The sequence below is a fragment of the Pararge aegeria genome, chromosome 19 (assembly GCF_905163445.1).
Source record: "Pararge aegeria chromosome 19, ilParAegt1.1, whole genome shotgun sequence".
NCBI lineage: Eukaryota > Metazoa > Arthropoda > Insecta > Lepidoptera > Nymphalidae > Pararge > Pararge aegeria.
Window position 1 is genome coordinate 9,370,894 of NC_053198.1, and position 26,774 is coordinate 9,397,667.

General features: G+C 36.3%; 2 protein-coding genes across 5 annotated transcripts in view; one reads left to right on the forward strand and one right to left on the reverse strand.

The window, feature by feature from the left end:
• Positions 1-26,774, forward strand: part of LOC120632122 (synaptosomal-associated protein 25) — a 36,888-nt gene that overhangs the window by 4,369 nt on the left and 5,745 nt on the right. Inside the window, exons 2-8 of one of the 4 annotated variants that reach the window (XM_039901924.1) lie at positions 12,874-12,964; positions 13,697-13,738; positions 16,633-16,681; positions 19,346-19,463; positions 20,099-20,227; positions 21,085-21,229; positions 24,171-24,400. In XM_039901924.1, the coding sequence (XP_039757858.1) occupies positions 12,875-12,964; positions 13,697-13,738; positions 16,633-16,681; positions 19,346-19,463; positions 20,099-20,227; positions 21,085-21,229; positions 24,171-24,233 (636 nt within the window). In that variant the 5' untranslated portion in view covers position 12,874 and the 3' untranslated portion in view covers positions 24,234-24,400. Of the gene's footprint in view, positions 1-12,873; positions 12,965-13,696; positions 13,739-16,632; positions 16,682-18,427; positions 18,477-19,345; positions 19,464-20,098; positions 20,228-21,084; positions 21,230-24,170; positions 24,401-26,774 lie in introns of those variants that run through there. The other 3 variants (XM_039901923.1, XM_039901922.1, XM_039901921.1) reach the window with 3 other exon arrangements.
• Positions 10,167-11,838, reverse strand: LOC120632121 (transcription factor Adf-1-like). Its single transcript, XM_039901920.1, has 2 exons — positions 11,515-11,838; positions 10,167-11,173 (listed from the first exon to the last, which is right to left on the reverse strand). The coding sequence occupies exons 1-2, from the start codon at positions 11,687-11,689 to the stop codon at positions 10,704-10,706; spliced, it is 645 nt and encodes a 214-aa protein (XP_039757854.1). The 5' UTR covers positions 11,690-11,838; the 3' UTR covers positions 10,167-10,703.

Sequence of the window (26,774 nt, forward strand, 5' to 3'; positions counted from 1 at the left end):
AATTAATACTTAACAACTTTATTTTTTATTAAAATTTAAATGTAGAATTTTTACAATTTTTAAAAAAACAATTTAAAATCAGTATAAAAAAAACCGTTTGAGCAAGATTTTTTTACGAGGGCTGAAGAGATAGCCAAAGACCCCTCCAATCATCAGATTCGATTTGGCACACGATGCACCAAACATCCTGTATATCTCTCAATAGTGTATCTAAAATAGAGTGTAGTAATGTAAATTAATAAGGTCTGAATATTTAGTCTATCCAGCATAAAAATAAGGCTCGATCTCTATATCGATGATATAATATGCTATAGAATATGATCGTGTCGTGTTACTAAGTGGCACAATCCTCTGTAGTGCAGGCGTTAAGTGCTTGTCGTCACGCGTGATCTATTTTCCACTTTTTATGGCACAAGCGGTCAAAGTACGAGCAACTAGCACGGGTCAAGTATCCTCGTCTGACCCCCTCGAGTCTCGAAAAATAATAATTTTGTCGTCCATTTCTTCTAGTATTTATTCGATATATAAACTACTTGTGCCGATGTGTTATTTGTAAGAAATCAAATCTAAACATTTTCTTCTAAACCTATTTTTCTGTACTCTCTTTCTCTAATAATTCTTATGATTAATATCTGATCTTCTCTGTTTGTTTGTTTTAAGTCTTTATTGCACACACACATTTTATATAAATTAAACACAAATAGAAGAAACTTAAAATAATAAAAATAAAATAGAGCGTGCAAAGGCGGTCTTATCACTAAAGCGATCTCTTCCAGACAACCTTTGACGTTAGGAAAAAAAAAAAAAACGAAGGAACGGGTTGGTGCAGCAATTTAAGTATAAAAAAAATAATCTGATTAATTACTTATCCTTATTTTCTTTGAAGCTTCATGAAAACTGTAGAGAACCCGAAAATCTTTGAACAAGATTATCTTAAAAGCTACGAACTCTTGTAACTTTCAACAGGGCTATTGGAGTCTTTAGCTTTGTCCATCCCGAAATTTTATCGAATATATTTAAGATTCGAAATGTTGCCTTCGAAGTTTCACAAATCTGGTAGACTAAAATGTTAAATTAATGTTAAAGGTGTTAGATGAATCATCTGCAAACAAGGCAGAAAAAGTAACGGAATAAGAACCTTATTTTTTTTTCCCACGCAAACATTAACGTTTTTGCTGTATGCAGATTGCTGTCTTAAATGAATTGTGAGGCAGAGATCAGATGTTACCGGTTAGGTAAATCTTGAGCATTATTTATTTTAGCAGACCATTTTATATTTTCTATAGATTTCTAAAAGGAGCAATAGTTCTTAAAACTAGGGCTCCATATACAAAAGAGAAGGATTTTTAATTTGCTGCCTGCTCGTCAGTCTGTCTCGTCGTGAGAAATCTGCGACATAGAAACGCCACAGATTTCTAGGTCGTAGACTATTATAAATTATATATAGACCTGAGTCTTGGATATTTGGTTGAGAATGTAGATCCTGAACCGAATAATAAATTAATAATTAAAGTCCTGATGTTATAAATTGAAAATGCACACTGAGGTTGGTTTTTAGGAATAGTATCATTAATTGTTTCAAGAGAAATATGTACTTAGTTCCTACACTCTGAATACAAAGCTTTGAGATGTTAAACTCGTGAAGCTGCCCTGCCCAATTGCGCCATTTGCTTTTGCTTTTAGTCCATGTTTTGTGTATAATGCAATATGGAAAAGAAGTCCTCGAAAGCGAGAGTTTTTTTTTATTCCACTACAACTTGGCCCTTGACTGCAATCGAGTCGAACGGGCTAACCTTTTAGGGGTATGGGAGTTATTCTAAACCCTAATCCGTTTCTGAACGGCATCGTATCAGCTATATAGCTTTGCGGCACGTGTTTGGCGGTTGACGGTTGGGTGGTAACTAGCCATGTTAGTGCTAGTCGAAACCAATAATTATAAATTCCAATTATAAAAAAATCTAACTAACTCAAGGTCGTCAAATCAAATCGAGTAATGAAACATTTAACCCTTGCCTGTCAAGCTAACCTCCAAGAAATGTACTGGGCCTGCCTCAGTTCAAGATTACGGTCAAACACGCAGGTGCACCCTACATTGCCAACATGTACATTAAATATTTTTTGGATTAACCTAATAGCTATTCTGTAAAATACTTAGTTAAATCGGCGTACATTTTCCTTACCTATGATCAAAGTTGACTTCTTTTAAACTAATGAACATCAAGGCATCACCTTGATCGTTACCCGGTAGTTGTATGTTCAAACACAAATGTGGTCGCTGATGCATTAATTGATGGCAGAACAGGATACAGTTGTCACCCCTCTATTCCGGAATATAACGGAAAATGGGAAGCAGCTACTTCTACTTTCCACGATCACCTATCTACCCATCGGGGTGATTGTGGGCAAATACTCTACTCGTGAGAGGGTTATAGTCCAGCAGTGGATAGTTATACGCTATTCATGATGCATTAATTACCTTGGACATCGCAGAGGAATACGGGCTAACTACTATAAGCAGTTGGAATGTAGTCGAGTCCGGAACACCATGTCATACGCCATTTTGTGAAAGACACGCAAGTAACATAACAAGCGACATATACTTACATTGAAGGTGATTTCGGAGATTGTGTGCAATTTGGCGCGATTCCACCTAGCACTCGCGTAAGTCGTGTGAACTCGGAACTCGGAGAAATGATGAAATGTATCTTCTCCCACAGCTCATCTCTCAGTATATTATGTATATAAGCACTCGTGAGCACAAGTGGAAATAATAACAAAATATTATACGTGTAATAATAAACGGGGGTAAATTTCTCCTATTCCCTGTTGCTTTGGCAGGTGGAGACGCGAATTTTATCCCTGGTCAGGGGACTTAAACGAGTGATATATTTTTTTTTAATGGACACAACATGTCTTCTTCAAACTTGATTGACCTATGGTTGGATTGAGGATGACACCATCATCTACGGTATCCTGTGACAAGCATATTACGAGTATGTGTTAAAAGATTACACTACTACCCCCTACCATACATCATATACTATTACCTACAGATCATCATTATTAAGATTAACCCATAAAAAGGATAAAACCGGACGAGATTCTCAAGACGGGCGCACTCGACCTTAATTTAATTTACACTTGGTCGTTGGATCGAATTTAATCGTAGTAGGGTTTGGTGATTGCTGTGGGTTAGGTTGCTAATTTAATAACAGGCAGATGAGGCTTAACACCTACGCCTCAGGTTGATGGACACAGGGCCAGAGCAGCGCTTAAGGCGTGATCAATGCTGCTAAGTTTATAGTCGATGGTTTTTCACTTTTAATTGTTACCATTCGAGTTCACGACCGACTGTAATCACCTCATCAGCCTGTTGAGGTGGCCTGATTGGTCCTTCAATAATATGAGAGAGAGGTTTAGATAAGCATTAGCGGACTTTTAATGGCATCCTTAAACCTCAACCTATACCAAACCCTAATCGTTTTCTGCGTGGCAGAACAAAAACGCTATATCTTCTTTACTGGCCACTGCCGAAGCCTTCCTCCCGACAGAGAAAGCTCAGAAGTTATAAATTCTCAAGTTACGTGCGTTACGAGGATGGTGCTACCTCTTATCAACAGAACTGAGAACTGCATCAGCACGGCTAGCATGGGCAGGAGGCAATTATCTCGGTGGGGGAAAAAAACAAAAATTTAACTTCTCCCACAGCTTTATCAACTTTCAGAGCACTGGCGCAGAAGTGGAAATAATATCCAAATAATAAATGTGTACCTAATAATAAACGGGGGTAAACTTCTCCTATTCCACGTTCCCGTGATTTAGCAGGTGGCCACGTTAATTATATCCCCTGTCAGGCAGTGGCGTGCACTTCATAAATGCATAAAAGCTCTGCCTACCCTCAAATTTGTTTATAACTCATAAATGCGAAGGATTGCTCCATTTTATGGCATCTTCCTTCTATATGCATAGCCTGGTCAAAAACTCTTTGCACGCCACTGCTGTCAGGGGATATGATTTTTGACTCCTGCTGGGAAGTGGACGAATAATAAATCCTACTGGTATCCGAAGCTTAAACGTATGTAGGTAACTTACTATTTTAGTCATACTCATAATCATTACGTTTTCATCTTTACGTGTATGTAAACATTGTTGCGCCAGATATTGTGCTAAACGTAAGTTATTGAAATTATTAAAACGCGGACGCTATCTTTTGTAACTTGTTAACAAAACTAACTAAGTAAATGGACAAACAAGTACTGCGAAACTTTTCATAATCCTTGCAAACTTTTAATAACAAGAAATACTGGAGTATCAGTTACAAAGTCAGTCCGTCTTAATACTACTAACTCTACCACTTAATGTTGTTAAAATATAATTTATTCCGCCAACCCGCATTGGAAACCGTAGTAGTAATCATAAAGGAGAAGAGGAAAATCCTCTTCTCTATTTAAGACAATTACTTGGCCCAGCAGTTTGATGTTAATAGGCCGTTGATGATGATGAATGATGTTCAGTTATCCAGTTCGTTGTGAGTCAGAAAACTACATTAATACTTTTATGGTTTTAATGTTGTCTTGTCCGTTGGGTGAATTTATGGTTTATTCCCAAACAAAGTATTGTATTACGACCCATAGTGGTCTATGAAAACTTGATTAGGGACCATGTCGAACAAAAAAAAACAGTTCATGCCTTTAAATTTTCAACGTTCTCCATCTAAGAATTTTGGCGACTTCCTTGGCGCAACGGTCAGCACCGTGAATTTAAGAAAGATGCCGTTGAGCGGGACCGAGAACGAGTAAATCCTCCTCGGAGACAAAGACTTAGGGGTGGCGGTGATCGCCCCCAAATCCGTTCATATAATAGTCCCGAGTGTAGGGAACTCGGGGTCGTGATCGTTCAGTAATATTAATCCCCTCAAGAGAATCGAGAACCTCTAAACGTCGTGAGTGTGTAAGATAGGCTGGGTACAACTTAAGAAGGTGCTCGTAATGTAGAAGTGCAGTTGACCCTCAATAAACTGATGGTTAACGGGAAAACATACACTAGCTGTTACGTTCATAACGTTCCAGCCGGGTGCAAGGACGTTATTGCTTCAGACTTCTGGCCTAAGGGCATTTTGTAGGACCGCTTATCTAAGTAGTAGATATTTAAAGGTCGTTTTATACTTATGCATACAAACCGTAATAGCCTAGTCGGTAAGACTTTAGCTTCCCTCTAGGGGGACTGAGTTCGATCTCCGGCACGCACCTCTAACTTTTCGAAGTTATTTGATTCTAAGCAAAATAAATTCTTCAACGGTGAAGGAACACATCGTGAGGAAACCTGCATGCCTGAGAGTTATCTATATCCAGCGTTGTAGACTGCGGCATTAACCCTTCTCATCCTGAGAGGGTCCAAAGTGGGCCGATTCGATTGCAGTGTTTTCCTTGAATAATTATCTTTTGAATATGTATTATATTTTACTAGCTGTTGCCCGCGACTTCGTCTGCGTTTGATTTTGTTTTTTGATGTGGCATTAGTTGAAGATTTAAAAAAAATTAAAGTATTTAGTATCGCTAAGCCTTAAATGAGGGGTTTGCTGCTGAGGAGTTCTGTTATCTATCTCCAACCACAGTTTGGGCAAAATTAAACACAAATGTTATAACCTCTAGTTATAATTGGTCGGAGTTATAGTGTTAAATCGTCAATCACTCATCCCCTCTCCCAAAGGAACAGAGCTTAATGTCGGGATAAAATGTATCCTATATTACTTCTAACACTTTCGAGAATATGTGTACAAAGTTTCATGAGGATCGGTTAAGTAGTTTTTGCGTGAAAGCGTAACAAACAAACTTACATTGACATTTATAATATTAGTAGGAATAGGGATAGGGATGTGTTTTTTTATATAGCCCTGATGTTAAAAAATAAATAAATTTCGTTGTTGGATACGTGCCAAAATTACCAATGACATATTAAACAAACGCTCCACATAAATAATGCTTGGAAGCATGGAAGGTCTAGACCGTGCCATACCTACAACAGTTATGTAGTTAAGGAACTAGTTAAGTTGGCGCATAACGAACTATCTTGAACGAGAAATAAGTTGAACTTGTATGAGGCACGAGTAAGGGAGGCAACCGCGGGGGTGTGCGCGCGTCTATTGATTTTACCGCTCATTCCACCCCGCAAACCATCGCCCTATCTCGCTGAATGCCAAGATTATGACCACACGCTATTTTTAGCCCAATACAAAATGTATTTTATTTAAAAAATCTCCCATACTATTTTGCATTTAGCATAGATGCAGTGAGATGTGTAGAAGTACAATCTATCAATAGCCTATTTCAGTCCACTATACTGCTGGAATTAAGGCCTCTCCCAACGGTGCGATTTGCCCATAATCACCGCAATTGACAGCCGGTAGGCGCAGGCAGCGACCATGCTTTCTGCATCTAAGGCCGTGTGTTCGATTCCCACAACTTGAAAAATGTGTTTTTGTGATGAACATGAATGATTCTCTGTATATATGTATTAAATTCATAAAAATCAGCTATCTTAGTATCCATACCACAAGCTGCGTTTACTTTGGGGCTAGATGGCGGCGATGTGTGTATTGTCGTAGTATATTTACATATAAAAAAAAAAAAATTGCATACGGCGAAGTAGATGATAGAACCTAGTATTACAGAGAGCGCTGCTGCCCGTTTTCTGTTAAATTCCCTTAGTAGAGGAGGGGTGGTGACAATTGTATATCGAACTGCGGTCACCACACGACAAGAGTCAAGACCTGACATAAAAATGGCGCTTTCACTGTTGCAGTACGAGTGAGCCCTTGACTTTACCACCTGGTGGTGACTGATGATGGTAAAGGGTAGCGGCAGTTACATTAAACGCATAGGTGCTTCTAATCGGTTCCTACGCGACATTGTACCGGAACGCTTAATAGCATAGCGGCTTATTTGTCGGCAGGTTGGTACCCATCAGAAACCTCCTAACCGACTAGAGAGAATTCAGAAATTATTGAATCATGTTGACCCTGCCGGGGTCGAAACCGGGACCTCTGCTTATAAGACCACAGCGCCACGAAGGTCATGTGTGTAGGAGTGTATTCAATATTTTTAAACACATACAATACTTTACAGAAAAGACAGACATTTTTTCTCTTAGATTTTGTATAGGACAACACATCTAGTACGTGCATTATTGATCGAAACTTTATTGGGTCGCGTTATAAAATAAATTTCCTCTCATCTCAGGAAGTCATTAAAGTTATTTCAAATATATTCAGCAAGTTTAATCTCTTACAAAGTATTTATTTACTTAAAATCAGCTCGTACACTGTACAGTACCCTCGTTATGTATTCCAAATCTCGCGATTCACATTAATATTCAAAGGTCAGACCGGCACGGCATGGCATTGCATGCCTGCGGAGGTTTACAGCGTTTTTGACTTAAACCCTCCTGTTTGAAACTTCGAATTTAACCGCATATACTTTCCTTTTCAAACATTTTACATTTTCGTGTACAAATGTTGTATCGTAACAAAACAAAGCCTTTCCAACGATGTAGTTACCACAGATAGGTGGTAGTTTTTCTTTCTAAAAGGTATGATTCGATAAATTGTGTACGTTGTTTTGTTATTTCTTTTTATGTATCTACTTTCGAGCATAACTCTGTTATTTTTAAATTGATTTGAATACTTAATTATTGTTTTGTTCGGGCTTATTTCCAATTGATCCCATTTCAACTTCATATTAGATACATGTTCATAGGTGAAAGGTTTCGGAAATCTTCAAAAAACGACAGCAAATCAACCGCGTTTACCACTATCGCATAAATATGCGCTGTTTCCACAGCGTAACATCGCGCCTGTACAAAAAATTAATTATTTCCATTTGGGATTTTACTAACACATGCACATTGTAAAATAGGAGGCAGAGCCATTGATGGATGGCCGGTCTCACATTTCACAAAATACACGTAGGAAATCTGCTTTTACCTGCTTCAAGCTGATCGCAAGATGAAATAAAAAAAAAATTTTTTAGTTTGTACCTTTAACATTTATTTCAGAATGTGGATTTTTTGTCGTGAAAAGAAATCTATCTTGTTCCTTTTGAATTCGGCAATGTAAAAAGACTTTTATGAGTAATAGTAAGTTATTTGTAAGCTTTTGGAGGTTACAGACCTATGCCAACTTGGGACTCCAGCCAACTCTTAAATTGCCAAGTGGGACTTGGCAGTTTACTTCTTATTTTGTAAATAAGTTTCATTATGGTCATGTTAGATAACTTTGACGGAATATGCAATTTTTTTGGCAATCCATATAAAATTATCATCATTCGACAATGACAGTTCTCTGCTAAACTAAAGGTTCCCATAATAATCACGCTGGGCAGACGGGTTATTATTGCAGTAGTAGCACAGAGGACGCTGCTAACTGATCTTTTTTATATTCCCGTTTTAGCCTCTTACGAAACCCGTAAGAAGAGAAGGGGTGGTGACAACTGTAGTCCGATCCGCCGTCACCTTCCGTCACCTTACGGCACTGACCACTGGATGCAGGAACGAACTCTTTTTTTAAGCTGTCAAATTATTAAACTGTCAATTAACAGCTTAAAAAAGCTGAGGTTGATTTTCTGAACACAATCGTACCTCTTATAAAATTTCATCTGATAATTTTTTTGGCGTATGTACATTGACATTTTTTTTATATGATTTCTTATTTTGGGTAATAAGAGGGTCAGTAATACTTTGATAAGTAAGTACTAAGTTGAGTTAAAATATGACCTTGTAGGATACGATCACAAAAAAAAACCCCCGGAAACACTTCTGTAGTTTTTCTGACATGACTAGTGAAAACCTTATAGAATTAAAAAAAATTACCAACAATTTTATTTATTTCGTAATCGGAAATATGTTGCATCATCATCATCATATCAAACCATTACCGTCCCACAACAAGGCACTGGTCTCCTTCCACAATGGGAAGGGTTCAGGTCGCAGTCCACCACGCTGGCCCAGTGCGGATTGGTGGACTTCACACGCCTTTGAGAACATTATGGACGACTCTCGGGCATGCAGGTTTCCTCACGATGTTTTCCTTCACCGTTAAAGCAAATGATATTTTAATTACTTAAAACGCACATAACTTAGAAAAGTTAGAGGTGCGTGCTGAATTCATATATCATATAAAGTCCTACACTCTTTTTTCTATCACCGCTTCAAAAAAATGTTGCATACAAAACAATCAATCGTTTTATCTCTTTAATAATATTATTTTTATTGTTTTATTATTGCATTTTTAAAAAACTGATACTTTTTATAACATCAATGGCTACTACAGCTACCTTTCAATGGGATTTCCATGATTAATGTATTGTTTTATAAACAACGCAGACAGATTATACTGAAGGTTTCAATAAAGAATGAACGATCTCAAATTGTAAATAGATACAGGGTGGAAAATGACGGAAGATGAGAGGTAACCCCCCTGCTTTTGTTCCCTTGCCCAAGGTCGTGGCCCCCACCACCGCTTTATTTATGTTTACCAAGTTCAAAGCTCACTGTCAACCGTGAAAGATTAAAAATGCAGAGTGATGAGAGCTGAATACACTGCAATACTGAATTTAATCTTTTCAGTAAACACTTTTGAGCACAAAGGAAATTTTATATTAAAAACTTCTCTTCTAAAGCTAGAGGATGGTATTGAATGAGAACATGATATCAAGTTATTGAAATTACGTTAATCTCCGTATGCTGAAATATTTCCGTGATAACTTAGTTGACAATTGCCCGAAACTCTTTTCCTTTTTTTTAATTATAAAAACCACTAAGGAGATATGCTACATGACTTTTTAAATCATAAAAAACTAACAAATATCGTGATTAGTTTTATGCATACTAGCTTTATTAACCTCTGGGTTTTTTTCTCTAATTTTTATTCCATCTGTAAATGAAGTAAATTCTGCATATTGAGAATAATATTGCGTTATTGAAAAATTAATGTATTGGTAAAAAATGTTGTCATAATATTGAGTGTGTGCGAGTGTATATTGACTATACGTCAGAATAAAACTGCATGTTTTTTTTTTTGTTTATTTTCCGTACATTTACGATCAAAGATTTATTAATATATTTAAGAACGTAACCCTTAATAATTTAACAATTTAAATACACTATTTTAATTTAAATCATTGTTTTTTTTAATATTGTGATAACTACGGCAACAATAGAAATTTGTTGACCTAGATAATATGAACACAATAGCTCAAACGGGCATAGATTTAACTTCATTAAAATTAGTCCGGCTTAAGGTTACTTTTATCGATAAAAACTAATATTTTTTTAAATCAATCTTTAGAGATACTTTTAGTACAATTCCTTGAACTTTCTTTCCAAACTAGCCTTTTATGGAACAATCTTAAGTAAATAATAAATGCCATAATTTTTTGTCCTTTCTTGAAGCCCTAACTACTAATTAACTTGATTTTTGGCATTGAGTTCGTTGAAAGGAGGGAGATTAACATAGGCTAATTTTTATTCTAGAAAAACAAACGATTTCCACGGGATTTAAAAAAAAACTTAATAAACGCAGTCGAAGAAATATGGCAACACCTAGTACTATAATAAAACAAACAAGTGATACATTGCACAAACCAATATACTATGATATAATTATTAGAACAAATTCTAACTATGCAGCGAGATAAAACCAATCATTATCAAAGTATTTCAGTTAAGGTTTCGTTTAAAATTGTCAGCATCCTTATTTTGACTGCCATCTTTTTGTTTCTAGGTACTTTTTTCAATGTTTTGTGCAAAGATAATAAAAATAAATGATCTTCATCCTCATCTTCTTCACTGAAAGGTTCTTCATAATCGTAGGTCTTACGCTTAGGTCTCCTTTTTTGTGCAAGAGTTTCATCATCAGTGTCCTGCGAAACGTCTGTTTGGCATTCATTGACAGTTGTGAGGCTGGCGTTATTATCTTCTACATATACATATTCTGTATTCAGTTCTGGTTCGCTTGTCTCCTTCTCAGTTAGATTCATTACATTCGTAAGGAATAGTAGATTTTTGTAGTAAATATATTCACTCCTACGGCCAGTACCCGCTCCATAATTTTTTTGACGTTTAATTTCCCTGGCGAAGCAGGTTCTGAGATTTTTCCATCTTTGCTGCAGTCTCCATGCTGAAAATTAACAAATATCCTTATAAAGAAGGTATTTTAGTATTATACGATGCTAAATGTTTATTAATATATTTTTAAGTATATTTTAACTAACATAAAGATCAGTCTTAAATTAAGTACCCAACTTAATCAAAATTTCGAGTAGTTTTATAACATCATAGTAAACAAAGTTACGGGTTCCTTGAACAGGTGCACAACCCTTGAAGCTTTAAAAAAAACTTAGTTTCATGGATTAAAGCAACATCATTTTGCGAGGTCATCTAAAAAGGTAAGTACCATACATGAAAAATAATATGGCAACTTGTTCATTAATTTATAAATATATATGTGTATTTACTAACCTAGAAGATGTTTGTCAGCCTGCGACATATTTTTCACTCCGAATACATTATTGATCTCATCCCATGCCTTTTTCTTCATATCCTTGCCATGTTCGACTGACGTGTCCCAAATCGCCGGTCTCTTTTGAACTTCCTTGATAAATAAAGTTGTATCGAAATTTAAGAATTTTGCCATTCTTTTGATGTTTCAAGATGACAAAACAACGACCGATAAGCAATGACGTTATTCCGCACATATGTCTCTCGAATACTGATGGAAACTATGCCGTTGCCGCGATGGAAAAAGACCGACCGCCGACCGGTCGGCCGACTGGCGAACCAATGTGTGCGAGTGAGACAGAACATTGCGACGCTACAAAATACCGCGGTCGACCGAGGGTTGACCTACCAGTCACGTAAGCAGCACGCACAAAGCGACAACATCGCGAGTTGCGCAGCTAATTTCCAATAACGCCATAATAGTTGAGCAATTTATCAAGCTAGTTGGATATCGTTAGGTATTTTCTACACTAAGATGAATATCGAAATACGTATTTGTAGGATTTGCACTTCAAAAAATAGAAGGCTCTCATATTACAAAAAAATAGGTGCCAAAATATTAGTTCTGGTAACAAGGTAACGATACCTCATCGTTAAAAAGAAAGAGCATTAAAAAAAGCACCCAATTTTTTTTTGCATTTTGATTTGATAATTAAAACTTGCTTAACTTCGAGATTTTGAAAGTATCTACTTATAGAAAGGTACCATTTTTTTGAGTCTTTAGAAATCAAATCTCAAAACCCACTTCGTAATGAAAATCGTCTCGGGGATTTCATATTTCGCTATAATATTTGTTATACCATAAGCTTGCATTTGCAATATACATGCAGGCATAAAATTACCCATTATAGGTACCTTACACGACAAACATTATGATATCCATACTAGGTAAATACTAAAGTTACAAAATCAACAGTAACTCTGTGTACGCCTAAACCGCTAAACATATTTAGGGCAATAGCAAGGATATTTTTATCCCAGAAAACTAAACCATACCTTCATTTTATTTTAAACCTTAAAGAAGATATGGGTACGATTACTATAGTAAACACATATACTCGTAGTTATAACAATAACAACGCATCGTACAATTATACTCGTACCACCAAACAATTATGCCGTACCGAATGTCTTATCTATGTAAACGATCAACCAATCGATCGAGTATCAAACTGAGTAGCTATTATCGATTTAAAATTAGCTATTTTAAATTAAATAAAAATCTATATAAGTGACATATCCGCGACAGTGTTCTCGCGTTTATAATCCGGATTTCATAATGAGTTATCGATACAAACCAATGAACAACAATTGTTACAGGATGCCATCCGCAGCGCCTCCAGCAGAAAATGGCGCTCCGCGCAGCGAGCTCGAGCAGCTCCAATTACGTGCCGGCCAGGTGACCGATGAGGTAAGAGGTCTTCTATTTTTTTTAAACAAGTACCTATAATCTATTTTAACTTATTATGTAAAAAAGTATGTATGTAAAATAAAAATAAACATATTTATGAATGGTATGTGTGACACCACCTGTACCTGTAGAATCACTTATACTTGATAATGACTCGTTTATTTAAAGTAACATATAGTTTTCTTTCTAGTATTGAAATTATGAAGAGATTTAAATGCGACAAAAGTGGAACTTTCTACGCGTTTCTCATTGCTATAACCTTTAGACTGCCCATATTTCTCCAATGCATTCATCATCATATAACCTCAACCGATAACTTCAACTGATGGACATCCATTGCTAGTTATGATATTTTGTGGAGAATTCCAAAATTCTCAATCCAAGGCCGCTTCTTTCTAGCCACTCCCAGCAACTCCTATGATATAGCACAACTCGTTGGAATCGATCAACGTTGCGTTTACGATTCGGCACAGTTGCCATTCCAACACCTTGGGCCCCCAACGTCCATCGGTTCTCCATGTTATGTGCCCATTACCTCATGAGCTTCGCGACTCGAGCTATGTCATTAACTTTAGTTCTCCCACAGATCTCCACATTACTGATTTGATCATGTAGAGATACTACCAGTATAGCTCTTGCAATTCCCTCTGAGTAGCTCTGTGTCTTATCACGAGGCCCATAATCACGTTAATAGGTAGTCTAGCCTAAATTTGTTTATTTTCCTAATTTCAGTCCCTGGAATCCACGCGGCGTATGATGCAACTATGCGAGGAGGTGAGTGTACAGTAACTTACGTGGGTAGTCATAATAATAAATGAAATTAATATTAATAACTGCTAAAAGATAACGAAAGATGCACCTTACAAAATTAACCTACTCTGTCACGTAATGTCACCGACTGCTGATGCAAGAATGCAATGCCATCTAATTTACCTTCTGGCAGTTACTAAAAGAACCTTAAGTTTTTAAAAGTTAAATTTCGAGAATACCTTTTAAGATTTTATTTCAGAATCTCTTAATATTTCTCAAATTTGTAAATCCCCTGTCTCATTTTTTAATTAAGAAATCAATGTGTTAATATTTTTATGAGTAACTGTTATTTAATTTATTCTGTGTCCTTAAATACTTTATTGAATTTCCAAGCGAACAAATCACTGGAGAGAGTTTATAAGCCCTTTGACGTGTTGTTTATAGATGAAACAACAGTAGTCGTAAAGTTAGAAGAAATTATTTTTCAGTGACTTTATGTTTCCCCACCATAGTTAGAACATTTTATGTTGAGTTGTTCCGTTGTGATTTTTTGTAACCATGTGTGAGAGAGGTGTTCTCGATGCGAGGGAGTGAGGGGTATAGCGAAGTGTCCCGAAGAGCACCAAGCTCGGTTTGAATTAAGAAGCCCCCCAAACCCTTTAGGGCGCAGCCTTTGCTATCCCTGGCTGTTGTGTTATCGATGTCGCTAATGTTATATACTATTCGATGTGTATGTATATCTATGTAGCTGTCCGGTTATGTTTTTTGATTTTTTTTTTTATATTGATTTACGTATATATTATATCCTTCTGCCAAATAACTTATACAGGTTGGAAACGCTTGACATTCACGAGCAATTCTTTTTTCTCACAACGAAAGAGATGTCCAAAATATTGAGACTGGTAACAAAAATACGATTCCTGGTTAGTAAAATTACAAAAATATACTTTTAAAGAAAGAAAAATGTGCGTGCGTCGTCCTTACGAACCGAACGATGGATTTCAGATGCGATAACTTTATTATTGTAAGATAAATATGAAACCATTGATACTAGTATTAAAAGTAAGGGTGACAAAATTAAACGCGAATTAACTTAAAATAAATTAAAATTACATTCGTTTCCCCAGAATTTAATTTTTTTATGTGAACGACCATTTTATACAATTACTAGGGCACTCAATAATCACTCACTCAGACTTGTGCATAATATTTCTCCATTTAACTGTGAAGTCAAGTGTAAAAAAAAGTTATTTAATCTGAACCAACAGACAAGTATCTGACAAAACCGTATGATTAACAGAGTGCTTTAGTAAATGCACGAAATTGAAAAAGTTTAACTTGCCAATAACGATTTTATTTTGTATATTCCTGTAATAGTGGTCATCAGGCGATATAATTTATTTACCAGTATCAATTTCTTGAATCTATCTAACAATAAGAAAACAATCGCTTGCGGACACTTCGTTTCCATCCTGCATAGTACCTATTTATTTTGTTTATATTAACCATTGGGTGTTGCATGATCCGTGCCTACTTGTATCCGACATTGTTAGTTCTCTATAGCCCTTTGTGTTGTTTGTAGAGTTGTATAATTATATGTGAGTGAATACATATCCCTTTGTCCAGATTTGGCGTTGACAGTTAATTCAAAAAACTCACTATCACGGAGTATATGCTATAACGCATACAGAGTTTACTAATTTGATTTAAAGCAAAGTAAACTGATATACAATTAACTGTCGGCATCCAACGAACTTGTCCAGATAGCCTGTTTTTGAAAGTTATACAAAATTCATAGCATGAGAGCCCGTTTTAACTAGATGGATTCCAAAATCCCTAACTAGTTTGGAATACATCTCCGCAGCCCTAGAATGTTGTACGATCCAGAAATGCTTTCCTGTCAATATAGTCTATACCGTTTTGCTTGGGCTTGCTTTCGAGTAAATGTTCCTGATTCTAATTGGACGCATTTTTCTAAATCGACTTTTCGCCCCCGAGGCTGTTATCACTACTTCAAAAGCACGTTCTACTTTCTTACTTCCTCTTTGTTTCAAATTGAACAACACAACAATATTATTTTCTTTGTTTGTTTTTGTTTCAGAATACAGTTCAATTATCTTTTAACACTTCCAAATTATCGAACCTTACATCTATCGCTGTTTTCTTGAGTTATATTATTTCTCTATACTCTTTTAGTTCAATCTTTATTGTAGGTCTCTGTGTAGTGGCTGATCTCTGTTGTTGACTGTACTATTATGTTGTATGATTTTCGTGCCTTCTCCAACATTCACAATACTACCAATAAGGGCGTAACCACACGTCCAACTACTCCAACAAAAATATCGAGCTACACCTTCTTAACTCTCACAACATATACAGACCAATTAACTTTTGTATTCTCAATATCGTAACTTATATGAAATTTTTTCCTATTTATGATTTTATTTAAGATATTATAGTGTATATATTTTTTTTAATATAGTATGGGTTTTGTGTTGAAACAGTTTAGTTGGAACTTCGTTACAATTAGTTTATTTTATGTTCATTATTAGATCTTTACTAATCTGTACAAAAGTTTCATTCAAGAAATATGACACTGTACAGGTTTTGCATAACTCCAAAGTAACACAGCTCCACCTAGATGGAGGATATCTTCATCTTGCAAATTTCGAAACATTCTATATAAATAAATATCTTGTGTTGCTTAAAGAGATTTGTAACTATTGAAGACGTCCTCCTAACACTATAATATTGAACCGGAACACGCAGTCGTGGTCGCTAGTCGCGAAGCGCGTCGCCAGCGCGCACAACAGTCGCGCGGTAGAGTCGCCCGGTCCGACTCACTGTCCACTCACTCCACTGTACCCCTCACAACTAACATTGCTCTCTGACTTTTTGTTTCTGCGGCTGGTGTATAGAGCAAGGAGGCCGGCATTCGTACTCTGGTCGCTCTAGATGACCAGGGAGGTGAGTGAACTGCAATTGCAACACAATAATTTTCAATTTTATCTATTTTACTTTTTCGCTAACCTTAACGGAGCGCTGTAGGGTTGTTGCCCCAACCGGGGTTATGCGCACCGATAACGAGGAACTTCGAGGGGTATCGCAGCTACTGTGTATTTTTTTTACTTACATAATATCTATTGTTGCAATGCAAAGGTGCGGGCATCCTTTAAATTCATTTGACATTTTGAGACACACACAGAGATGATCACGGAAAACCCACATCTTTGTATCGTTATAATGCGTTTTGTAGCTAATCTACACCATATTGCACTACTTATCAGCGAGCGCTATTTCCAGCGACGCCGCTCAGGCAGAACAAATTAACATCACCAGCTAATTATCTTCGTTCGTACGAAACTTACATTCTGCATTTCAGATGTTTTGTACTCGACTCTAAATCGACAACTTACCTAAATCACATGAAACGAATTAAAATAAACCTAGCGAAGTAAATTCGAAACGCTTCTCCTCAACGCACGACTCTTTAACATTACACAAAATAATCATGATTCATATGAAACTGAGCACAGATAAAACTGAATCTGGTTTTACTTGCAAGCTTCACTGCATGCATGTCGTTGTTCGAGTAGTGTGTGCTAGCGCGGCGCGGCGCGGCAGTCGCGTCGCCGTCGCGACACTCGCCGCGCCGCGCGCACCGCGCACGTGCCGTAGCGCGTCACGCCGCCGCTCGCCGCTGCCACTCGCCACGCACCGCCGCACGCACGCACGCGCGCGCGTCCGTGCGGCACGGCACCACGTGCACCGCCCCCGCCACCCACACACCCCGATACTCTCTCCTGCGATATATTATTTTGATTTGTATTTTATGTATAGAGCGAGGACGCCGGGGGGCAAGCGCTTCATATGTTGAGTCACCAGGGCGGTAAGAGTTAAACTGAACACATGGGTAGTCGAGCCGTGAGAACGTCTGTGTTGAATGTGCAGTTAAATAACTTAATCTCTTTGTTTTTCTTTGACGTTTCTCTTGAATAACGACTTATCTCAGATTGATGTTGCGTATGTTCTATGTTTCGATGGGGATGACTTTGACAACATAGTGTAAATAGAAGCCCGATGGCCGTTCGTTGCTAATTGTCGCAAAAGACTTACTCTATCTTTCGCTGAAGATTTAATTTGTATGAGCTGCGCAATCTGTTTATTTCTTCCGTTGATATTATTGATCGGAACGCTTTTTATAGGTATATTTATTTATCTTTCCGAATCTACTCCTCTTCTCTTATAAACTGCGGTACTGAAATGAATGCGCGTCTACCGAGTGTGTATGTTGACGTCTAGCGCAAATGGTATACGCCTTCATCTCCATGGCTAGCAGCGTACTGTTTAATGTTAGAGCCGTAGGTCTGTAACTGTTAGCTCGATGCGATCTGTGTCGGCGCGAGGCCGGCGGCACCGCCTCCGCGCGCGCTCCCGCCGCGACTGTCGCGGACTACTCTCATTAGGAATGGCTTTGTCGAACTCATAGCTAGTATCATACTGCATCGAACGCGGAGGAGTGGCCGCCAGCCTCAGCGCGGCTCACCGTGACCATGTTCATGTATTATTTTTTTTTCTTTAGTTGTCAGTTTGAGTTGTGTTGAGTTGAGTTGTGATAGGGGTTCGAGGCGTGCGCAGGCACCGCCGGAGCGCCCCGGGCCCCGCCTCCGCATCCGTTTGGCGCGCTATAGTGACATCATTATTGTGTTGTAGAGTCACGAGGTGGGCATGAAATCCCTGGTCATGCTGGATGAACAGGGCGGTAAGCATCCAGTAGTACTATTTACATCACCCATAACTTAGTAAGGCTTTGTCTGAAATGCCAGTTCAAAATGTTTATGAGAATTCATTGAATGGCGATAAATTTTAACATTCTAATGTCGATTGAAAAGCGTGCTAACAGTTAAATAATGATGGATAATAAAACGAAGGTAAAAATTATCATCATCATATACTTAAATAGTGGATTAATGCGTATCTCCGTTCCGACTTGTGCCTCGAAATGATTGGAGACGTTGAGATTTTAAAAAACTTTCATCTTCAAGTACTTTTTTTTTATTTTTCTTGCCTCACGCATCTTAGCTATGCACGTTTACTTCAATTTTGCTGTTGAATGCATGTTTTAGTATATTTTTATTATTATAAATGTTAGTCTATAAAGTAGGTAGGTACTTGGTATTTTTATCACTTAGTTTTAGCACATACATCATCTAAAATCAAAGGTAATAATTTTTTACTAGTTATCAATTTAGATCGGATCGAGTGTAAGACAATATAAAACAACCATAAGAAAAAGACAATTCAAAACTACTAGAAGCTTTTAATAAGAATAGAAGAATTGCTGTTATAGAATACGGAATGCATGAATAGAAAAAAAAAATAGTACAATCGAGCTTCTCAATACAGAATGTGTCTTACACTTAGCTCCGATTTTTGTCGAGAGCGTTGAGAATTTACGAAAAAAAATAAGAGTAATTCTTTGAATTATTAAAAAAAAAAAAAAGTGTCAAACAATTTAAAGTATCGCGAAATTAATATAATAAAAGTGAGTTTTTGGTTAGGAACTGAACACAAATTAGTTTTAAGATTTAAGAGCAGTATTAAAGCTGTTTGTGTGGTGTGTGTGGACAGAACAATTGGACAGGATCGAAGAGGGGATGGATCAAATCAACGCGGACATGCGCGAAGCTGAGAAAAATCTCTCCGGTATGGAGAAATGCTGCGGTATCTGTGTACTGCCGTGCAACAAGTGAGAAACCAATTGTATTCTTCACCAACCAATATCTTATGCTAGACTGCTGGTTCGCTCCTCTTAAAACAAAAAGAGGGATATAAAACTTCGACCCTTCATGACGCTCCACTGGAGATCCATCTTATATAGATGTTTTACCGATTAAGGTGCATAGCCCTTTAAAGAATAAATTTATAAAAGAGAGCCAATATAATTGGCAAAACCTTAAACTATGGTTGAACTTGGCAAGATTTACTTTTGTGAGAATCATTTCGTTTGTAATACTTTCAATTCTACAATTTACAGTTTTATTTTGGAAAACAAAAGTTTACGTTGGAAACAAGGCTTGATTTTGTTTACATATAAATGACGAGTGTTCGTGATTCCATTAGGGGTTTTATTTTATTTTTATTTAAAATAATATATAATTATTATTTCAGAAAAAAAATAATGGGGCAGTCGTTCTATAAAAATATATATACATTTTAGACTATTGAAGTATTAGAATCTTTTAGCAACCTAATCTTCAAAACAAACAAATATCTACGGGCTAAAATCTTCTCATTCCGATAACGTTGATGATGACGATGTTATCCAGATAATACGTGTACGTACGCACAACTTCTATTAACCATAACGTAACGCCATTCCAGGGGAGCGTCGTTCAAGGAAGATGACGGGACATGGAAGGGCAACGATGATGGGAAGGTGGTGAACAACCAGCCGCAGCGGGTGATGGACGAGCGCAACGGAATCGGCCCGCAGGCTGGCTACATTGGCAGGTCAGTTACTGCTTTGTTTTATTATAATACTTTTTTTCATTCCACTACAAGTTTGCCCTTGACTGCAATCTCACCTGGTATCAAGCGATGCTTTTTCTTATCCTTACTAAGACTAATGTGAAAGTGTATTTTTTTTGTGATAGTTGACAGACCAAGCAAGTAGCCTAGTGGTGGGAAGTGGGAAAACCATCGCCTCCTCGTCCTGCTCGACCTGTAATATGGCGCCCTTTATCCAGCAACTTGAGGCGTAGGTGTTAAGCCTCATTCATGTGACTGGAATTACACCGCCAACAACGCCCGGTTTGACCGTAACACAGCATTACAACAATGCTGTTTTGCGACAAAAATAGGCATGACGGTAGTACTTCCGCGGACGAGCTCTGTTTGCTTGTTAGTCATTCCTACATTCAAATAAGCGAGATAACCTGTTATAGAGTTCTGCAGTTATATTAAACCCCAATCGGTTTATAAGCGACATCGCACCGGAACCTAAATCGCTGTGCCGTCGCCTAAACGCCTAACGCCTAAACGTCTTTGTCGTTAGCCACGGCCGAAGCCAGACTAGACTAAAAAAAACTAAAATTTTAATTCCCAAATTGCCCCTGCGGCGAATCGAACCCGAGATCACCATATTAATACCACAGCTACCATCTCTGCGCCAGGGAGGTCGTCAAAATCAGACTAGAATAGAACTAATCTGGATTTATAAATTCCCAAGTTGCCCGGTCGTCAAAACCAGACTAGAATAGAAATAATCTGAATTTATAAATTTGGGCAATTTGGCAATTTGGGCTTTCGACTAATAGAACACGTTTCTTTATAAGGCCATTAAATTATATACCTCGATTCAACTACAGAATAACAAACGACGCCCGCGAGGACGAGATGGAGGAGAATATGGGCCAAGTGAACACCATGATCGGCAACTTACGTAACATGGCCATCGACATGGGCTCTGAGCTTGAGAACCAAAACCGCCAGATCGACCGCATCAACCGCAAGGTAAGTTCTTACGCGCAATCCGGTGCCGAAATGTCAAGATGTTGGGGATAACCACGCGATTTCGTCTTATTATATTATACAAATAAAAAATTTGGTAAAAAAAAAATCACGCTGTATAAAGAGTTCTAGTTAACTAAGTATCGTTAAAACTGTCACTTTATATGCACTAGATACTAGATATGCACTACCCGAATTGTGTTGGACAGGTTTCGTGATTTAGACTTGAATTTGGGAACGCTTTATCAAACCGCTCTTTAACCGATTAGTTAGCGCTGTAAATAATGTTGTTATAAAAGAAGTTGTTGCAGAACAGCAAACTTAAAGTATTGTAATTACTTTAAGATACACAATTTTCATATTTTGATCATGGAGTCTTATTTTGTAGAAGAGCTGCTTGTAAATTTAAAAAAACAGATGCTCATATAAATAGTCCGTGAATTTAATTCTGCTGATTTTTAAATTGACATACTCAAACTAAACTAAAGGCAATGCTACATTGTGAAAGATCTTTTTGCTTTGAATTTAGAATTCCCTTTCGAGTTTTTAACTGAGTATAATTTTTATTGTCTAAAGCGATTTTTTTATCTGGCAGGAGCCTTTAATTTGCGTTATTAAAACTTGCATAATCCAAGCTTAATTGTTCAAAAAAACATTTAAAAAATTCACAAAAAAAAATTTGCTGTACAATTCGGATTTTGGACATAGACGAAATCGCGTGCGTGATTAACGAATAAAAAAACTTAATTAAAACCACTTGTACAATTGTAATATAATTGGCAACTAAGGAAAATATAATCTAAATTTTAAATGCTTTCTATTTTTGTACTTTTGTATATTATTAATGAAGAATTATAAATTTATTATACCATCATTAACATCATTGTTCGTCACACACATTATCACTAGTTTTTTTCCAATCATTTTATATATGTGGACGTGAATTCTATTATTCAAAACTATCTCTGTGCGACTAATCCTATCGCTTATAGCCTAAGAACCCAAGAAGTGAATCGGCAAAGGTATTTGATAATAAGCGGAGAGCCTTCACTGGCACAATATTGCCTTTGACAAGACATTGGCCCACCACATCTCAACTAAACTCGCCAAAATTTATATCATGCCATAAAACACACTCAAGTATTCATTACACCTGTAAAACTGACATAAACCCTAAGAGAACTAAAATACTTCTTTGCATGTAATTATTGATCTTAAAGGTAATAGTAGGCTCTAAAACTTTTATCAAATACCTCCCCCTAATTTACTTCTTTATTCTTAGACACTTTATTATTGGCCTTATAAATTTCACTATGCTTTCCAGGGCCCTGTATGTCACTATTATCTTAACTAAAGGCGTAACACTATTTGGCCATAGCCACTGTCACATTCGACTTTACAAGGCAGTTAAGATTATGAAGGGCCCTGTTATCAAACGATCACCTTCGTAGTGTTCCTCACCAAGCATGTAAATCCACCTTTTCGTACATCAGTAGTGAATGCGGTTAGAATTTTACTGGGTGTTGTGGTATTCCTCTATATGCATCTATTGAAACATACCCACCACTTCAAGGACACGTTCACAGAATCATTCTAGTGTACCATCCAGTGACTAACCTACCATATACCTACCATATACCTACCCTCTAACTAGAGTATCATCAGTGACACTCATTCGCTCTACTCGTATTGTTTCGAGAGGGTGTGGACAATGTTAAAGGGGTGTTTAGTAAATGCTGAAAATTTCTAAAGTGGTTATATGTTACCTGAGTATGCCAAACTTGACCTGCCAGCTGGTATGTAGAGGTACGATTTTTTATTTAACTGTCTCGTAATTAGGCTTTACTCTCCTGCTATTGTTTTGTAAGCAGATACAAAATGTTTGTCTTTTCGATAACGATATTTGGTACAGGCCTGCTTGGCTTTTTATAATTTTATATTTTATTCGGTTAGGTAGGTTCTTAAATATACAAAAACTTTACAACATGGACTGGCTATCAGGTCTTGTTTGCCATAGACTTATAAGGTAGCGGTACCGCGTTACTAATTTTCAGAATTTTTGTAACAAACACCCTCAAAAAATTTCTTTTACCCTCTCGGATTATGTGCGTAAATGTGCGCAAAAACAGGTACTTACTGTTACAACATAAGACTATCAAAATAAACTAGTACTCTTCATTTACTGGCGAAACTTGCTTAAATCATTGGTCTTTACACAAAACTCAGCCTTTTAATTGACTTCAAATTGTCTTCAGTCTTTCGTTCATTAATGATCAATGACCGGAAAATGTATGTAACCCTATTACCGAACTTGTTATTATCATAGTTGCTGTTACAGGTAAAACTTGTGATACTCTCTTTTTTATCTGTCATATTCTCCGCATTTGGTTAGACATGACATGACGTCACGCTAATAACAGGACTTGTTTTCATATGCATTTGTGAACCTAAATTATCAAAAAGAACAAATAAAGTTATTAAAGAACTTCAAGAATATAATATTATACTTCTTTTGCTCTACCGTAGTAAGGTGAAAAAGTAAAGATACAATTATTCTTAAAATAAATTAAAGAAAGTCTAGTTGCTAAATAGGTTTAACGGGTCAATATACGTTTAACCTATTATTGCAACTACTATTATTGGCCGATTCTATTGTAAAATATGTATATTTGTTGTTCTACTGTTGTTACCATAAATAAATCTATAAATATATATGTTACTACATTACACACATCCCTATCTAGCCCCACAGTAGGCGTAGTTTGTGTTATGGGCACAAAGATTGTGTTGGGGTTAACAAAAAATTTTATCAAATAATTTGAAGTCAAAAGAATTGTTGTAACAGTTATTAATATTCAATGAAAGCAAAGTTTTCGAATGTAAATGGACAGTACAAATCTATTGTACATTGGAAACGCTAGACAACAGCATTTCTGTATCGTAGGGCGAATCGAACGAAACGAGGATAACGCTGGCCAATCAGCGAGCGCACGAGCTCCTCAAGTAAACGACGGCAGCACACTCACACACTCACACAGTCTCGTGGTTCGGCCGGTTGCATAACCCTACATAACTTACGCTAGAAAGACATTTTAATCAGTATTTGCAAGTTAAACAAATAAAATTTGTTTGTGACTTTATTTTATTACTTGAATATTTGTGTTTATTTTAATATATTACCTATGTGTTAGAGCTTTTTTTTTCATTTAAATGTAATATAAAACTTTAAGTAGGCAAAGGCGCCATGTCTGTTGTACACAAATGTAGAAAATAAATTAAATTAACAGTTCTTAAAGTAGTGCTGTCCTTATCCACGTGGAACGTTGTGGAGAAACAGAACTAAATTTATACCTGTCGATCTAGGTCAGTTAAAAAATTGTGTACGACAACAGAATTGGCACCGATAAGTAGATTTTTTTTTTGCAATTTATTATCTGTTTTTTATCTGATCTTATGTCTTGTTGTATAACTTACTTAGTGTCAAACTTACTCATTAATAACACCAGGCAACCGGTCGTGGTTATTCCATAGCGTTTACTATATTCCGATTAAATTTCTAAATTAATAAAAAAAATACATAATTGAGAACATCTTATATTAAAAATACTATTTACTATTGTAATGAATGTATTACTTTGCTTTTATGTAATCCAAACGCTCAACAGATAAAATATTACGTTTGGTGCTCCTTTTATGTAGACCAATAATAAAAAAAAAATACATTAACCATTATAATATTTTACCCAGTAGTGAAGTAGGGAGTTAAATATTGAGATTTATTATTTTGTGAAAGTGAATTTACCCTGTTGTTAACAATACTACGTTAAAATATAATAACAAAGTCGCTTTTTGCATGTGGTACCACTCGATAACCGATTATTGATATAACTTAAAAAAATATATATCCTATTCCTTCTCGTATTATGTAAGTAAATATTTTCAATAATTGATAACAAAATAAAAATCAATTAATTGATTTAATATAGAGTTAATGTTAACATTTAAAAAAAAAACTAGAATGATGCTAACGGATGAGTTGATATGTGATAATAGTTCGAAATTAAGTAATTAGTGTTAGTTATTAATGTCTTTTTGAACTTCACGAATCTGCACACCCAGATCTCATATAACACTTCATAGGAGCATTTATGTGTTGAATAGCAATAGCCTAAACCTATCTACGGTGAAATTTTCTACCAATGTTTGCTTATTCGTTCGTTTGTAAGTCGACAACGATTTATATGGAACCGAAAAAGCGACATCTAGTGACAATACACAATACTGCTTCCCAGTATTAAAACTAGATAGTGCAATCACGATTCCAAAAAGTAGATAAAATATCTCGTGATTGAATAAGTAAATGTCCAGAGAAAACCTCATCCTAGACACTCCGAGGTGTAGCAATAGTGAGAAAGGAGAACTAACAGCTCCAATGTTAATACCGTATACATATAATTTCCAAATAACCACGACGTGCAAAAAACTGCCACCTATAAATAGCGCAATTTTTGAGTACAGAGTTGTACAGAGTGTGGAATTTCTACATACGACTATAAATTCGATACGATATATAAATTCGATCGCGTAAAACTTAACAAAGCTTTATATGGTATTAAAAAAGCGCCATCTAGTGACAGTACAGTTTTCTAGTCTTGTAACTAGATAGCGCTCAGTCGATATCATATAATCGCAGTTAATTTTCTCGTGATCTCAGTAAAAGTAAGTAGAAAATCTCATACTTGGCACTCAGGTGTAACAGTCGCGTCATGTAAAAAGAGCTCCACAGACTCACGGCTCAGAATGCGATTTACAAATTACATGAATATGAAAGTTTAATGTTTAGTACACAAACTAAGCATTTATTAACAAATATATTTGGTTTTTTTTTTTTGCATGTAATTGCAAAAACGGTGTACATACTGTGAATGGGCTTATTACTTGGCGCAATTTGAAACAGACATATTATGTTACGTTCGGTATGAAAAGAACGTCACATATAACTTCTATGGCAGGTGGTATCTACTCCACCTCATATAACAATAAAACCACACCTATTAAAACCTATTGCTACCTTTGGACAACCTTTAACCTTTTACTTTCATGGACAAACTCGTGTAACCTTAAAAACATTTCTATTCAATTCGTTCTTCTTAGTTCCTCTTAATAACATTAAAGAATTACCATTCAAATCGAATACATGTATCCCATTAAAATTACACGGTGTTACATACGTACATTCCCAGTAAGAAATCAATCTAGTCGATAAATAATCATAAAAATTAAAAAATAACGTGCACAAATGTGTAAAAAAAAATAATCTCTAAAAATTCCTAAAAATAAACTTGTTTTTTTGTTAATATTATTTACATTATCGGATTTGTGCATATCTCAAAAACATATCTGCTTCTATGAATTGGTAAAAGCACTCAATACTTGTAACTAGCGTTTAAAAGTGTTTATAGATGAATATTTTACATTAATTTGATTTAAATCTAAACTTTTCTTATGTTCGAGTATTAATTATTTATAATTTAGTTTATACTTTTTT

Bases quoted from the DNA above. Each gene is read 5' to 3' on its own strand.
- LOC120632121 (XM_039901920.1), bottom strand. From the start codon at position 11,689: ATGGCAAAATTCTTAAATTTCGATACAACTTTATTTATCAAGGAAGTT. The intron at 11,174-11,514 runs GTTAGTAAATAC...GTTAATTTTCAG, and splicing joins GGCTGACAAACATCTTCTAG to CATGGAGACTGCAGCAAAGA.